The 17,654-nt window shown below is 37.2% G+C and overlaps 1 protein-coding gene across 1 annotated transcript in view; it reads left to right on the forward strand.

The window, feature by feature from the left end:
- Window positions 1–6,382: 6,382 nt before the first annotated feature.
- The window catches only part of LOC149820865 (calcium-dependent protein kinase 13-like), a 62,891-nt gene continuing 51,619 nt past the window's right edge, over window positions 6,383–17,654 (forward strand). Inside the window, exons 1-4 of the mRNA XM_089983834.1 lie at window positions 6,383–7,041; window positions 7,153–7,276; window positions 7,394–7,537; window positions 7,699–7,851. Of these exons, the coding sequence (XP_089839960.1) occupies window positions 6,529–7,041; window positions 7,153–7,276; window positions 7,394–7,537; window positions 7,699–7,851 (934 nt within the window). The 5' untranslated portion in view covers window positions 6,383–6,528. The remainder of the gene's footprint in view (window positions 7,042–7,152; window positions 7,277–7,393; window positions 7,538–7,698; window positions 7,852–17,654) is intronic.

A 17,654-nucleotide genomic window follows, 5' to 3' on the forward strand; every position in this document is an offset into this window, starting at 1 on the left:
TGAAATATTATTTTGTTTGTATATATATAGATCTTCAAAAATAGTCGTTGCTTTCTGAAATGCTTTGAAATAATTGTCCTTTTGTGATGTGAGATGTCAGGTCATCTCAAAAACAACTTTTTATGAGAAAAGGTATGTAATAATGTGTGTACTATATATTGCTTTTTCAAAAATCGTCATTCCATACATTAAATAATTGTTAAGTAATAAATATTTAATGTATTTAAATAATGATAGTTTCTTCAACTTGTCATTTCTACTTTAAGTATTTTGAGGTACAATATATATTGGTATAATTAAAAATGAGATTTAATTTGTAATGGGTCTTTTCTCAAATAAATGTTTTGTAGTATATTGTACGTTGAAGTATTTAGAAATATAAATTATATTGTGATTTGTCTTTACTCAAATAAATGATTTATAGTATATCAATTGTTTTGAGTTTATTTTTATTACAAATCATCACTTCTTTGTTTAAATGCATGTAAGTACAATAAATGCGTGTTTAGTACTTTATTTTACAAATGGTCATTTCTTGAGTAAATGCTTTAGAAGTACCATTTAATGCTTACTAAAAGAATGATGACTTCAAATATAAGTCATCACTTTTTGAGTGAGTGTTTTTGAAATTATATTTAATGCTTAAAGAAATAAATGGTCATTTCTTAAATTAATAAAATAATATTTATTTTCTCAAATCGTCATTTCTAAAATGAATGATTTGAAGTTCAATAAATGCTTGAGTAATACTTATATTACAAATAGTCATTTCTCAAATAAATACATGTGTATTATGAACCAATACATCTTTTCATAATTTGTCTTTTTTTATATAAATGTTTATGTATTATGAACCAAAATTTCTTACGTAAATGTTTGTGTATTATGAATCAATGCATTTTGTCTTTTCTTATATAAATGCTTTTGAAATCATGAGCTTTTATATCTTGTCAAATTGTCTTTTTCATAAATATTTGTAATTAATGCTTTTGAAATCATGAGCTTTTATATCTTGTCAAATTGTCTTTTTCATAAATGCTTGTATGAAGTACAATGATTTGTTTCAAAAAGATATTTTTTAAATACTATAATGTATATAACGTATCTTTTTATGAAAGCTTGTCTTTTTGTAAATGAATGACTTGTATAATTTTAAAGCATATAGGCTAATATGAAATATGCATGCTTCTGAAGGTTCTGTTACATATGACTCTAAAGAAGAAAAAATCTTCATCTTGAAGTAGTTGGTCTTCTTGGATAGTCTTTAATGCATCTCTTTGACTTATGAAGTTTTTTCTTCAGAGTAGTATGATTGTATCAAATTGTTGCACTTGATCAAGTTGTCTTCACTCTTCTTAAGTGAAATAACCTTGCATTAAATACACGTTAAATACATAGCATATCATATCCAGTCACAATATAACATATCCAATTTCAAATATGAAAACATATCATATTTATCATATCTCATGAAAACATAGTATTTTTATCATGTATCATATAGATGCATTATGAAAGCATATCATATTTATCATGTATCATCAAAACATAGTTTCTCAACACAAATGACCATTGTTCAGTATTAATTTTCACTGTCGTATAAAAAACAAGCACATCATTGAAGCATTCATAATCTACTCTTGACTTTGAATCTGCCCAAAACATATTCACAGCATATCCATCTTCATCCAGTTGCATTGCATTAAAGCAACCAGGGTCAATGTTTGATTTTTTCTGTAAGTAATCAACCAAAGAACATATTTCTTCATTCTTCATATTATATGTTCTCTTCCTTCTTAAATGTTTTCTTAGATCCATAGGTATGAATGACACATTCTCGCGATAACCATCTATATGCATGCACAAATTGTATGTCTTCCTTGGTGCAATGTCTACGCTATCAGCTATTTCAGTAATTACACCATGCGCTTCAGTTACTTTACGATGTGACCTTAACATAGGAGTCATAAATAAAGTTGCTAAATCATGGTTATGATCACTTATTAAAGTACGAACTATATATTTCCCATTCGAAAGTCTTCTTAACACCATTATCACTAGACATCCACATCTTGAATCTGACTTGCTCCTTGTTCGATTTCCACTTGTTCCAACATTCCTTAGAACAAACATATGTCTTTCTTACCACAACACCCTGTACATTTTTCGGCCAAGAATATCTTCTAACACTAAAGCCAAGTTTTAAGGCATAATCATTATAAAATTTATATGCAAGTTCCTTATTATGAAACTGCATTCCTTCTACGGGAACAAAGTCAAGTGTACTAGCATGTACATTCCTAGTGCCTACACATTTATCAAGTGTACTGTTATGATCATCTACCTCATTATCGAATTGCATTTCTTCTGCTGGAACATTCAAGTCAAGAGTGAATCCAATGCCTGCACCCTTCTTATCATGTGCATCATTAGTACACATGTTCAATTCTTCAGGTGCATCATTAGTACAAATGTCCACTTCTCCATAACTTTTCAATGATTGAGATAGATCATCTTCACTGCAACCATATGATAAGCTCACAACTGTCATAAGCAAGATATCAATTTGCATTAGCCAGTGCATATGTTTACTACGATTTATTCAAGATGCATATAACAATAGAATCCGATAAGGTTAAGTAAGCCAAAGAAACAATTGAATGAATCATAGTATAAAAACAACATCGATTTGTTATTTGCTTATACTATGCATTAGATTGTTATTTACCATGCCAATAAAAGAAATGATTTGTCGTATATGTGCGTTGACGATAGTGATTCACGTGGCAACGATTTAATTATATCTACGACGTTGTGAAGCGATTTCAATAAAAACGCTAAATGAGCAACAATTTGAATACAAAAATCGCCACCGCTAGCGCGCAAGAATGTATTTCTGCACACACACGTTTAAATTTTTTTTTTTTACAAATATCTTACAAATCGATACTAGAAAACACATAATATCTTACAAATCGATATACATATCACATAATATATTATAAATCGATACGATATTTCAGCATAATAGCTTACAAATTGACACTATAAAACACATAATATCTTACAAATCGATATACATATAGCAAAATATATTACAAACCGTTACAAAAATATAACATAATAGCTTACAAATCGATTTAACAAACAAAACAATATCTCACAAATTGGTAGTATGTTACTACAACAGTGATTTGTGATACATTGCATATACTGAGTGAATGGACAATACCAGATGGGATAGAGGCCCTTCCTGGCATTTGTATACAAGAATTCTTGTCAACAAGTCCCAATGTCTTACAAATATCTTTAATTTTCAAACCATCAAAAAAACAAGATCCACCTGCAATAACAAAACAACGCCTTAATGACACTCACAATGACATACGTTCTTCAACAATAGCATGATGACATGAAAATGTACTCACAATGCCTTAATGGCACTTGTTGGAATGTTTGTGTGTCATTGCTTTTTTCCATACTACAACAACAACAACAACTACGCCTTCATCCCAAAACAATTGGGGTCAGCGATATGAACCAAAAAAGAAATTCATTTTGGGTCTTCCACATGAATCCTTTTCCTCCAATCATTTCTATCCAACGCCATGTCCTTGGTGAGGTTCAAAGCATTCATATCCTTTCCATACTACCTAACAAAAATGAAAAAAAAGAGAAGACTGTAAAAAGAGATGCCCGACAAATGCCCCTATGACACCCACCAATGATTGAACCAATCGATCGATTAGTTATCGCCACAAGGTAGGAACAAACCCAGAAATATTTTGTAACACAAGGCAGAAACGAGAAGACGACAATGTGTTGTAACACAAGCTAAAAACCAAGGCGGGAACCTAGACTCGAGACGATGACAAAGGCTACTCCGACGACAGCAGACAACGACAAAGGCTGCTCCGACGGCAGCAGACGACGACAAATGGTGCATCGTCAAAGGGAGCTTCTGTTACATCAGATGGTGCAAAAGTTTACTGCTTAGGGCAAAAACGAAACGTTTGGACTTTGAAGAGTTAACATCATCCTCGACTTTTTGGATGAAAGATATTTTTGTCCTTTTCTCGAACCATCATTTCCCTTTTTTGGATGGAGGGTATTTTTGTCCTTTTTTTAAACCATCGTTTCATGGCGAGAATGAGTACCTAAGTCTTTATAACTGCACTGGACTCTGATGCTAAGTGATGCTGACACACACGGGAATACGAGCCCCACATACTTATATACGTGGCTTTCATTCGGACCCGAACACATGCACTGTAGCAAACAATGCATCTTCGGATGAGAACATGCAATAACAACATTTAACATCGTTAACTACATCCTGAGAGCCATGACCCCTTGGATAGGGGTGGCAATCAGGTCGGGTTGGCGGGTCGGCGGGTGAGCATACCTCAACATGAACCCGACCCATTTATTAAATGGGTAACCCGACACGACACAGTTAACCCGTTTAATAAGCGGGTCGGGTCCGGTAAACGGGTTGGCAGGTCGAGTTCGGGTAAACGGGTTGGCGGGTCGGGTTCGAGTAAACGGGTGGACAGGCGGGTCAGGGTCGGGTAAACGGGTTGACCCACCTGCCTAACCCATTTATTAAACGGGTCAGGCGGGTTGGCGGGTTGACATACCCCTAACATGAACTTGACCCGTTTAATAAACGGCTTAGGCGGGTCGATCTTTTACGACACGAACCCGTTTAAGCCAAACCGGGCTAAGAAACGGGTTGGCTGGTCGCGTCAGATTTTGCCACCCCTACCCCTGGAGGAGGATGGAGGACAGGTATCCCAACTTTCATCATTATCGAGCCTGCGCACTTAATAAGTATGCTGGGTCGATTATTGGATCTGCTCCGGGCAGTTTTGTAACTTTTTTAGGAAGTAGGTACATGGAGATCGTGGAAAAGCGTTTGCTTAGTAACAAGGAGTAGTTAAGGGCCAAATTAGTAATTTCATAATGTAAAAGTAAGATGGTACGAGCAACTTCTTGAAAGGTCAAACATTTTGTCTAAATTTAAACTTGACCTGCCACACGTGGATAGCATATCTGTAAATTAACTTTCTTTTCATTGTTTACTCGGATTGATTTTTCATGATACATAGGTTGAGCCGGCGAAGCCGAAAAGAGACGACAAATTACTAGATAATAACTATTGCAAGTCTTTTTACTAAAAAAACTACTGCAGAGAAATACAGTAATTAGACTGATAATGCTCTAGTTAACATAAGCTTTGTAGGGATAAAGAGCCAAGTATATATTAGGCAGAAGAGGCATTCGCTGTCATGAAGGCCAGCAAGCCTTTATCTTCTACTTTTTTTTTTGAGATCTGTGCAGTCAACTATAACATCATTCACGCTATGACCATTCAACTAAGAGATTCCGTTCCTATCATGCACTTAGTTCACTTTAAGATTGGGTATAACTATCATCCATCGTATTGTTACTTACGCTAAACTAAAAGTGTACACACTACATAGGGCTCGTGTTTAGGAGGGACACGAAACAGACACGTTCCAACATGCGGACATAATAATATTAATATTTAGATTATATTTTAATAAAAAACAAACTCTTCTTATACCACAAGAAAAACATAATTCTTACTTAATAAACATTAAAAGTTCCATGTCTTGGACATGTATGGTATTTTTTTAACAGAACATCACTCAATCTCAAAAGGAAAAGCACCAATCAATCAATTTCAGATGCATTTGAAGCTAACAAAAAGAAGGGCACGCCTCTCTGCCCACATAAGAATGTGATATGTCGAAAACGCACTTAAACAAAAACAAAATGAAAAATAAAAAATAGAACAAAGGAAAAAAGAAAAAGGCGGTGACTTGTATGCTGTTTTTCATATTTCATAGTTGCAGCTATGGAGGTGTGGAAGGGCAAGGGATGACAAAAGCCAACATGTCATCTGCTCTCACAGTCTGCGACAAGAGAAAACACATAAACAATGAATACATTTTGGTTATTTTAATAGCGCTGAAAGTCCAAAAAGACCATCATTCTTGTATTATATTTCTTTCATGTTTGAGTCTTGTCCAAGGAACGAGGTTTACTCTCTCTCTCTCTGGTACGTTTACCTCCTGCTTGCTAGTTGCCGTTTTACCGACAAAATTTGCAGGGTGGTTATTGTTGAAGGAAAAAAGAAGGGGAAAAAGTGAAGCAGAGTGGCATATCCATCATCATTGTAAAGTCCAGGTACTCCATTCCCTTCTTATTTTAACACCTCTCTCTCTCTCTCTCTCCAAGATTTTCATTTTCTCGGTTTGAAATGAACCCCATTTGGATTTCCGGCTCCGTATTCTCCGTATTACTGTCCCACCATCTTTCCGTTGAGCTACATCTCCCCACGTCTTCCAGTTCCACCCCGCAAAATGTAAATTTGTAGCAAGTCTCTTGTGCTCTTTGATTCCTGGAGGAAGCTGGTCATCTTCAAGGGTCTCCCCGACACTCCATGAAATTTTCCGATTTCTTGTGGAGATTGGGGGTGGTTGCAGCTTTGTCGAATTAATGGGTAACTGCTGCCGTTCGCCGGCTGCCGCTGCGAGGGAGGACGTCAATGTGAAGTCGAGCCACCCTCATGACCACCACCACGGTGGTAGCAAGAAGTCTGGCGGCGCTGGCAACAACAAGAGATTCACCGTCTTGAATGGGAATGTGAAGGAAGGGATTGAGGATAAGTACGTCGTCGACCGGGAATTGGGGCGTGGGGAGTTCGGGGTGACCTACCTCTGCATCGATAAGGATACGAGGGAATTGCTCGCCTGCAAGACGATCCCGAAGAGGAAGCTCCGGGCGGCTGTGGACATTGAAGATGTTAGGAGGGAGGTTGCGATCATGAATCATCTCCCCAAGGACTCAAACATTGTCAGCTTGAAGGAGGCGCGGGAGGACGACAGTGCGGTTCATTTGGTGATGGAGTTGTGTGAGGGAGGGGAGCTCTTCGATCGTATCGTCGCAAGGGGCCACTATACGGAGCGTGCTGCCGCCGCGGTGACGAAGACAATTGTGGAGGTCGTTCAGGTATTCTCGGGGAGTGCTTCTCTTGGTCGTTTCCGCTTTTGAATGTAAAAAATGAGATTGGCCTACTGTTTTTTTTCTGATGTTGGGCATGCCCTTTCCTTCTTTCTACAGCTTTGCCACAAACATGGGGTTATCCACCGAGACCTTAAACCAGAGAATTTCTTATTTGCAAACAAGAAGGAGAATTCCCCTCTGAAGGCAATTGATTTTGGCCTGTCCATATTTTTCAAGCCTGGCAAGTTAATCGTTTAAACTGTTCCATATGTCTGCCTTGAATATTTATTTCTATGTGTAATTTGCGCTCCTGCCACAGATGATGTGGAAAATAAACGGTGTGATCTTTGTTATGTAGGTGAAAGGTTCTCTGAAATTGTTGGCAGTCCATACTACATGGCACCCGAGGTACTTAAGCGGAACTACGGGCCGGAGATAGATATTTGGAGTGCGGGAGTTATCCTCTATATATTATTATGTGGTGTTCCACCATTTTGGGCTGGTACAGTCTGCTGTTCTGAGTCTTCCATAGAATGGTTTCCTGCAACATGATTGTTATTCATGCCAGTTTTGTGTTTTAAAGTATTTCTTGAGCCATTATCTTTTTTATATCAGCTTATTTGAGATTTATTGTCTCAATTACTTTTTCCTATTCTAATGCAGAGTCAGAACAAGGAGTTGCACAGGCTATTCTTCGTGGGCTTATCGATTTTAAAAGGGATCCATGGCCTAGCATATCAGATAGTGCAAAAAATTTGGTTCGACAAATGTTGGAACCTGACCCACAGCGTAGATTGACTGCAAAACAAGTTCTCGGTATGCTGATAACATGCCCAACTTTTTGGATTTAGCTGTTGTAGCCTTTTCCATCATAGAGTTTCTAAATATTTGTTTAGCATTCTTCCAGCCTTGCCAATGATGTAGTTGCCAAGAACATTGCAAGTTTAACTGATATATGGTGGAAATTATGACATATTAGTAAGAACAATTTGCAAAAAGCCGCATAACTTCTTCTATATATACAATTTCATGCCTATCTTTTGAAATATTACAACTATCTACATAGGTTAGCAAGATTGTTCACTCCCTGAATAACAAAAGAGGATGAAAACCATCATCTGCAATAAAATATGTAAATCGTCTTCTGCAACATGAAATTACCATTATATCCCTCTTGAACACGAGAAGAAACCTGCTAGATGCATAAAAAGTATTGTGGCTTCCTTCATCCACCTTCTCTACTCTCCTTAGTTGTCATCCTCTCCTTATTGTTCCAAGTTGTGCCTCCTCCAAAGAGCATCAACAAACAAAGAGGATGAGGATAGCTTTGCAAGAGGAAAGTGAAGCTACCATCTAAAGGCCAGACAATAGGGAAGCAACTGACCTTGAGTGGGTTGAACACTGATGCATTCTGGTGGGCCTAGGCTCAGGTTTTAAGGTTTAGGTGGGCTGAGTTATGGTTGGTTAAGTCAAGGATCAAGTTTTGGTAACATGTTCAGGTATGGGTCTGGTAGGGAACATTTTGTTTCTCCTAAAATACAACACAATAAATGCTAAAAAATTAGGAAGTGGCTAAGAACACACCAGGGAAGCTTGGGTTAAATTTTAAGGTTCAGGGGATCCGGTGTTGCATAGATGAAATTCTAAAAAATTCTGGGTTTGTTCAGGGATTTGATTATGTTCAGTTTTTTATAGACCCTAAGAGAGTGAGTAATTTTTTCTCAGAATAAAATTCAGAAAAATCACAGAAAATAGGGTCAGACTACGAACATGTTAGAGAAGGTCTGGTTAAAATTTGGGAGTCTGGGTCGGTATGGTTTGGGATTTAAAAATAGATAAAATGAGGTTACGAGTTTAGGTCTGATCTGTTTTCTGGACTGGAATTTGGGCATAGCAGGTTTTGGTGTCTGGATTAATTCTCCTAAACAGGAAAGAATTAGGATATGATATTTGGTGGGTAGGTTAAGGACATGTAGGGGTAACTGAGTTTAATTTTGAAGGTCTGGACTAGGTAGGATTTCAGAGAAACGTTATTTTTAAGTTGGGTTAATTGTAGAAAATCACAACAACAAAATGTTGTTTTCTGGTTGGGGTTTAGGAGAGGTTTAAGTTGGGTTAATTTTAGCAAATCAGAACAACAAAATGTTGTTTTCTGGTTGGGGTTTAGGAGAGGTTTAAGCATGAGAGGGGCATAGGAATTTGGTTTCAGGGACTTACACAGTTTAGGCAAGATGTCCTAAGGCTGGGAGAGGGTCTGGTTCGTCTGGGAATGGCTCTGGTTCCACGTATACGGCTAGATCGGGTTGAGTCCTCCGCTATGTTGTTGCAATCTACGAACACTAAGTGAAATTGGTTCTACTTAGCTTTTAGGTAATTCCAGATCTAGGAAGGCTACTATCGCCTTACATAACCAATAGAAGAGATCTTATAGAAAGGGTGAATGAGTCGGGGGTAGGTACTCGCAAGGGTAAGGAGAAGAGAGAGAGAGAGAGAGAGAGAGAGAGAGAGAGAGAGAGAGAGAGAGAGAGAGGAAAAAAACTTTAAGTTCCATATCTATTTCTTCTTTCACAAATTGAATCCCTTTTATAGGCCAAGGGAGTTCTCACTTAATTACAAGAATAAAAGCAAACAACCCACTAAGATAAGCATTACCTCAAACACTAATGAGACTCACTAATACATGAGGCTCTTGGGCTCAAGTCCATAAAGAAGGGAAGCCCAAGTGTCTACACTTTTTTGGAGGGCCTTGAAGACCTCTTCAAGAGGGGAGGTCGACCTCCCTAGTGGGCCCCACAAGGCCATCCAGTCTTTGGGGTGGATCCAGGTCCGAATCAGTTCGCTTTCTTGGATCCGAGTCTGATTTGTTGGGGGCTTTATTGGATCTAGGTCCCAAATGCGGAATGAGGTGATGCCCCAAACCAAATGTCGTACTTGGCTGAGGATGCTGCAAATGTTGATGTGACACCTTAGGAGTGGGTCCCACTATTGGATGAAACTTGAATTTGGATCTGGATCTGCAGGGAATGGGTCTTCATCATTTGTTTGCACCACAAAGCTTGGATTCGGGTATTCCATAACGAGATCTAGGTCTTCGACAAGTGGCTCTATAGTAATGCTTGGATCTGTTAAAATATGTAATCTCATATAATATCTCATATGTAATCTCATAGACATGTAATGTTTTATCTCCTTTCTAGTTAGGATTTTTCGTTTAATTAATTCTAGTTAAAATACAACTAGAATTAGCCAAACCAGTCCATCATTGGACTGATTTGGCCTTTACCTTTTTGACTAGTCAAAAAGGTAAATCCAAAAAGAGTTGTTGGACTCCCCAAGAGCTCTATTAGAGCCGTTGGAGAGTCCAACAACTCTCTTAAGGCTTCTCTCTACCTCTCTATAAATATGGGGCTATTCCCCTTGTAAATACTTACTCTTGTTTTGGGTTTTTATCTCAAATCAATAAAATTGTTTATTTTTCATTTTTATACCCGTTTCGGGTTGTGTGTATTCTTAAGTTCTCTTTGTGAACCTTTGTGGTTCTTATGATGTATTTGTGAGAACTTGTTGAGAGACATTTGTTGTAGCGTATTTTTCACTTTCTTACATGGTATCAGAGCAAGGTCGGTGGACGTGTATTGGGAAGCGTGCCATGCAACTACTCTTCAAGAAAGTGAAGTCTCTTTGAAGGAGTGCTCGTGTGTAGCCTTGAAGGGCGTGGAAGGCTACTTATTTTCGATCTTTGTGGTTAAAATATTCCTCTTCCCACTTGCTTTTCTTCTTCTCCTCTCATTCCCAAGCTTGTAAAATGGATGACAATGATAATGTCACCATTAAGTCCATAAAACTCAACGATTCAAACTATGTAACATGGGCTTCAATCATGAAGCATCTTATTTGGGGAAAGGGTCTATGGGGCTTAGTTGATGGAACCGATAAGGAACCTAAACTAACGCTCACTAAAGAAGAAGGTGGAAGAGAAGTACCTCTTTCGGAGGTGGAAAAAACTAAGGCCATCTCCACATATGAAAAGGAATGGAAAGAATGGAGAATGGGTCACGCCAAAATCATGTCTTGGCTAATTTCTAGTGTAGACATAAAGAAGTGTTCAAGTCTCGCAAAATTTGAACATGCTAATGATGCGTGGGAATATCTTAAGAGAACGTATTCTCTTAAAGATATTGCTCATATATGTAACTTACAAGAAAAGGTTCGGAATATGGTTCAAGGAGAGAGAAGTATTAGAGAATACTACAATAGCTTATCCGAACTATGGGAAGAGTTGGCTCTTCTTGAACCAAAGTGGCATTGTCCACAAGACATTGAGCTTCGCCAAAATCAAGTAAATGCAGAGCATTTTTTTCAATTTATAAATGGGTTGAGACCCGAATTTGAATCAACCAAGTCCGCTCTTCTACATCGGGGAAATGTTCCCTCTATTGAAGATACCATTGAAGAGCTAAGTATGGAAGAAAATAGACTCAAGAAACGAGTCGACAAAAGCGATGATGATACAGTTTTAGCTGTATCTAGACCAGGTAATCACATTCGCACATACAAACCTCCACATATTGGGAGAATAAACAATGAAAGGCAAAGAGGCGATTTTGAAAGGAGAAAAGTTATTTGTTATATTACTGTCATGAACCCGGACATGTTAAAACTTACTGTCCAAAGTTGAAAAAATCTTATGAGAAGAAGGTAGCTGTTGTTGAATCAAAAGAATCAAATGAGACATCCATTGGAAACATGTCCCTGTCTCAGCTGGTGGAGGCTCTACAACCTCTTCTTAAAGGAACTTCTCCCTCAGCTGGAGCTGCGATCTCTTCTGTTGGCACCTCCGATCCAGGTAAACCCCTATGGCTTCTTGACTCTGGTGCTTCTTTTCACATGACACCAAATTTAAAATTACTGTCGCATTGTTATGACTCAAGTGGATCGAGTGTTTTTACTGCGGATGGAACATCCCTTGAGATAAAAGGAATAAGAAATTTCGAAAATAACTCTCAAAACTCAAAAGGATTTTGTGTTCCAAAGATTAGATATATCCCCAAACTTAATCTAAATCTCTTATCTGTTTCTCAATTAACTGATCATGGGTGTAATGTTTCCTTCTCTTCTCATGATTGTCAAGTACAGGATCACCAGTCAGGGAAGCTGATTGGGGAAGGCCATAGAGAAGGAGGCTTATATTACATGGATTTTTTGGAATTACCCAAGAAAACATTATGCTGCAATGTTCAAAAAGTAGGCTTGGATCTTTTACACCAAAGATTTGGTCACCCTTGTATATCCAAGCTTCAGTACTTTCCAAACATGGAAAAAATTTGTAATTTTGAAACTTTCACTTGTGAAAATGTATTGTTGGAAAAATAAAACGACTAGCATTTCAAGAAAGAACTTTTGTCTCCACTCGACCACTTGAATTAATTCACTCTGATGTTTGGGGTCCTGCACCAGTTACGTCAAAAGGTGGGTTTTTATACTATGTAATTTTCGTGGATGACTTTACACGATATACCTGGATTTACTTTCTCAAACACAAATTTGAAGTGTTCTCTTTTTTTCAAATATTTCATAATATGGTCAAAAATCAATTTAAGAATGATATTTCAATATTTCGCACTGATTCAGGGGGAGAATTTTTATTAACTGAATTTAAAGAATATTTGAACTCACATGGAATTTCACACCAAAAATCTTGTCCCTATACCCCTCAACAAAATGGGTTAGCTGAGAGAAACAACTAGAACACTACTTATCACACATCAAGTTCCTAAAGTTTTTTGGGCCGAAGCTATTTTAACTGTTGTGTATCTTATTAATAGGATGCCCTCATCCTCAATAAAGAATATTTCTCCTACTGAAAAGCTTTATAAACAAAAACCTGATTATTCTAGACTGAGGGTGTTTGGGTGCAAGTGCTTTGTTTTTACAGATAAGAATGATAAATTCTCTCCCCGTGCTATACCCTTTACTTTTTTAGGATATGCAAATAATAAAAAAGGATACAGATGTTTTGACCCTAAAAACAACAAGTTATACGTTTCAAGGAATGTATCCTTTCTAGAAAATGAAAGTTTTTTTGAAAACAAAAATTCTACTGAAATAGATGAGTATTCCTTCTTGTTGGATCTAGTTCCAAAGGATAGTGAAAGAGAAATTGATCTAGATGATCAGATGGATGTGATTGATTCTGATCCTCATAGAAATAGTCAAGATTGTATTCAATACTCTAGACGAGGAAATTTAGAAAGACAATGTGCCCTGGATAAATACACAAGGGAACATGAATCTGCCTCTTCATCTAGAAAATCCACTAGGATCTCGAGGGTTCCTGCAAAGTTTGTGTCATATCAGTCTTTTTCACCAAAACATCAAGCCTTTATTGCTCTAATTCATTCCTATGAAGAACCTCCCAGTTATGATATAGCCAAGGATCAACCAGAATGGGTCAAGGCTATGAAAGTCTAATTAGAAGCCTTAGAAAAAGCAAATACTTGGACCATTCAAGACCATCCTCCAAACAACAAGAAACCTATTGGTTGTCGCTGGGTGTACAAGGTGAAAACAAAGAGTGATGGCACTCTTGAAAGATTCAAGGCCCGGTTGGTGGCAAAAGGCTATTCTCAAGAATATGGAATAGACTATGAAGAGACCTTTGCCCCAGTAGCTAGAATGACCACTGTTAGAATCCTAATAGCTCTTGCATCAATAAAGGGATGGCATATCTTTCAAATGGATGTTAAAAATGCTTTTCTAAATGAAACTTTAGCTGAAGAAGTATACATGGACCCACCACCAGGAATGAATATACCTAAAGGGAAAACACTTCGCCTAAACAAGGCTTTATATGGTCTCAAGCAAGCTCCAAAAGCTTGGTATGATAAGTTTAGTAAGGTTATGCTTGATTTTGGTTTTCGATTTTGTCTTACTGACATAGCTTTGTTTGTTAAGAATTCTGATGCAGGTATTATCATCCTTCTACTCTATGTTGACGACATGATTATCACTGGAAGTGATAAAGGGAGTTTATGATATTAAAAAATTTCTCAAAACACATTTTGAAATGAGTGATTTGGGTTTTTTGAAATATTTTCTTGCTAACTCAATCTAAGTTTGCATTAGATATTGTTGCCAGGTCAGGTATTTCAGATGAAAGATATGTTGATACTCCTGAGATTGTGAATGTCAAAATGAAGATTGATGATGGAGAGCCACTCGAGAATCCGACTCCATATAGGCAACTTGTTGGGGCTTTATCGTATCTATCTATCACAAGACCTGACATTACACATGCGGTCCATACAACCAGTCAATTTCAACATGCTCCAACTTCTGTTCATATGGGAGCAGTTTTGCGTATTATTAGATATATCAAAAATTCTATTTCTCGAGGATTATTTTTATCCGCTTCCTCTAACTTAGAATTGCTTGCTTATACTGATGCAGATTGGGGTGGTGATCCAAATGACCGCCACTCAACTACAGGTTTTTGTGTCTTTTTAGGAGAATCCTTGGTGTCTTGGCGATGTAAGAAGCAACAAAAGGTCTCTCTCTCATCAACTGAAGCTGAATATAGGGCAATGGCTACAACTACTATGGAATTAGTCTGGCTTCGACGTCTACTTTTCGATATGGGAGTTGAAAGTCCAAAAGCATCAAATCTGTGTTGTGACAACAAGAGCTCTATCTATATTGCAAGCAATCAGACATTTCATGAACGCACCAAGCATATAGAAATGGATTGTCATTATGTTCGAGAGGAATTTTTGCGTGGCACCATCAATCTTCCCTATGTTGCTTCAGAATATCAGCTGGCCGATTTCTTCACCAAGCCTCTCGCTGCTCCTAGGTTTCACTTTCTCTTAGGCAAACTTTCGGTTATCCAACCGTAAGTTTGAGGGGGAGTGTTAAAATATGTAATCTCATATAATATCTCATATGTAATCTCATAGACATGTAATGTTTTATCTCCTTTCTAGTTAGGATTTTTCGTTTAATTAATTCTAGTTAAAATACAACTAGAATTAGCCAAACCAGTCCATCATTGGATTGATTTGGCCTTTACCTTTTTGACTAGTCAAAAAGGTACCTTTTTGACCAAGTCAAAAAGGTAAATCCAAAAAGAGTTGTGGGACTCCCCAACAGCTCTATTAGAGCCGTTGGAGAGTCCAACAGCTCTCTTAAGGCTTCTCTCTACCTCTATATAAATATGGGGCTATTCCCCTTGTAAATACTTACTCTTGTTTTGGGTTTTTATCTCAAATCAATAAAATTGTTTATTTTTCATTTTTATACCCGTTTCGGGTTGTGTGTATTCTTAAGTTCTCTTTGTGAACCTTTGTGGTTCTTATGATGTATTTGTGAGAACTTGTTGAGAGACATTTGTTGTAGCGTATTTTTCACTTTCTTACAGGATCCACCCAAATCTCTTGGTATAACGGATTTGGATCTGAGTATTCCATACTTAGATCCATTTGGGTCAATGATTAAGGGTTGAGGTCTTCTACACTAGGACCCGTTTTGCTTGACTGGGGCAATGGATCTGGAGCAGGGTCCTCTAGAATTTGGACCGTATCAAACACCCATATGGAAGAGAGAGAGAGGTAACTCACCGTTATCAAATTTTGATTCATGCCCTCTTTGTGCCTCAAATCTTTGCCCAAAAATTATCAAAGTCTAAAACGCCAACATAAACACCAACTCCATCGATCCTAGGAGTAGGAAGGCCCATGTTGTGAGCTCTTTTGCTAGTCTCCCCTATTAACCCCCAAAATCTGCTCCATTGCCCATGTTACAGTGTCTAAAGAAGAATTTCTTCTACAAGAAAGCTCTCCATTTTGCTTCAATGCCTAAAGAAGAAAGAGGATTAGACAAGGTAAAAAAACACATTGGATAGGGTTTAAAAAGGTAATTTAGATTGTGAAGGATAAAATTGACTTTCAATCTCATTGGCTCTTGTTTAACCGTAGGTAAATTGACAGAGTTGGTCACAGTTGCCTCTTTGATATGCACATGCAAATTTTAGGTGGTTATTTGTAATATTCGAAAGGATGGATGTGTGTTTGTAAATACACCAAAGGTTAGGCAACTTCCTATAAATTATTCCATTAACAATTATAGTTTCATTATACACCATTCGGCAAAATGTTGGGTACTTTTATTTCTCTTTATTTGTTTATCATGTTGACTTTTCTTTTAAGAATGTAGAATATATTGGTTCCGACTCTTCAAATCTATCATAGTAATCCATATGTAGGGTATAAGCTTCAGATTTTTGGTGGCAACTTGGATTATAAATAACACTAGATGTGGGTGTAAAAGTTGGGTAACATATGGCCAAGATCATGGATTCATTAACCATCTTGGTGCACATGATGGATTTCTCTTTTTCTTTTTTCCTTGTAGTTTCTAGGAATATAATCTTTTATTGCCATTTTTTTGGAAGTCGTACTTAGGCTTACAATTGCACCTAGAGTTTGTAATGAGAGAGCCTCTAAGAAATGACCACAATGCGCCACTAAGGTCTAGAGCACCAAAGCCACTAAGGGCAATAGAACATACCACTAAAGGAACTCACAAATACACAAAGGCACACACTCACAATGTAAAAATATTAATTTTATTAAGGAGAATGCACAAAGAATCCATAATCTACAAGGGGTGTACACAAAGAGGAGCCACAACTAGCCATTAGGCTACTCTAACAGTTATAATTACTAGCCATTAGACTAGTCCTAACAGCTAGTAGTCTTGGCTACAAAGAATAAAAAACAAAAAATAAAACAAAAAATAAAACAAAAAAATATTTGCATAAAAATATATACAAGTATATATTATATCTATACACACATTTTTAAACTCTCCCTCAAACTTATGGTACAATGACCAAAAGTTTGCCAAGTAGGAAGTGAAAGCGAGGAGCATAGAGAGGTTTGGTGAAGAAATCCAACAATTGATATTTTGATAAAACATAGGACAACTCAATATTCTTTCGAAGAAATTCTCCCCTCACGTAACAAACTGACAATCCATCTTAATGTGTTTCGCCCTCTCATGGAATGTGTGATTGTTGGTGATGTAAATGATGCTTTTATTATGACAACACATTTTTGAAACTCCTGTTATATGTGTTCTTATATCTGCCATCAATTTTCTCAGCTAGACAACCATTATAGTGATGGTGGCCATGGCTTGATACTTCGTTTCTATAGATGACAGTGAGACCTGAGACCTGCTACTTCTTGCATCTCTAGGAGATCAACCATTCACCTATAAAAACACAAAAGCTTGTGGTTGAGGTCTATTGTTGGACCTCCCCCCTAATCAACATCACTATAGGCAATTAAATCTAAAGAATAAGATGAAGATAGTTCAAAACCTCTAGAAATAAAAGTTTTAATGTCTAATGATCTTTAAAACTATGCCCACATGAACCGATGTAAGAGCATGTTGAAACTGACTTGTAGTATGCACAACAAGAACAATATTAGGTCTTGTAATAGATAGATAAGTAATGACCTCGATCAACTATTGATAAGGTGTAGGGTCCTTCAAGGGTTACTCATCATAAATCCTTATCTTAGCATTAGTTACTTCAAGAGTATCCACTTTCTTAT

The sequence above is a fragment of the Nuphar pumila genome, chromosome 12, assembly GCF_984573655.1.
Source record: "Nuphar pumila chromosome 12, dmNupPumi1.hap1.1, whole genome shotgun sequence".
Taxonomy (NCBI): domain Eukaryota; kingdom Viridiplantae; phylum Streptophyta; class Magnoliopsida; order Nymphaeales; family Nymphaeaceae; genus Nuphar; species Nuphar pumila.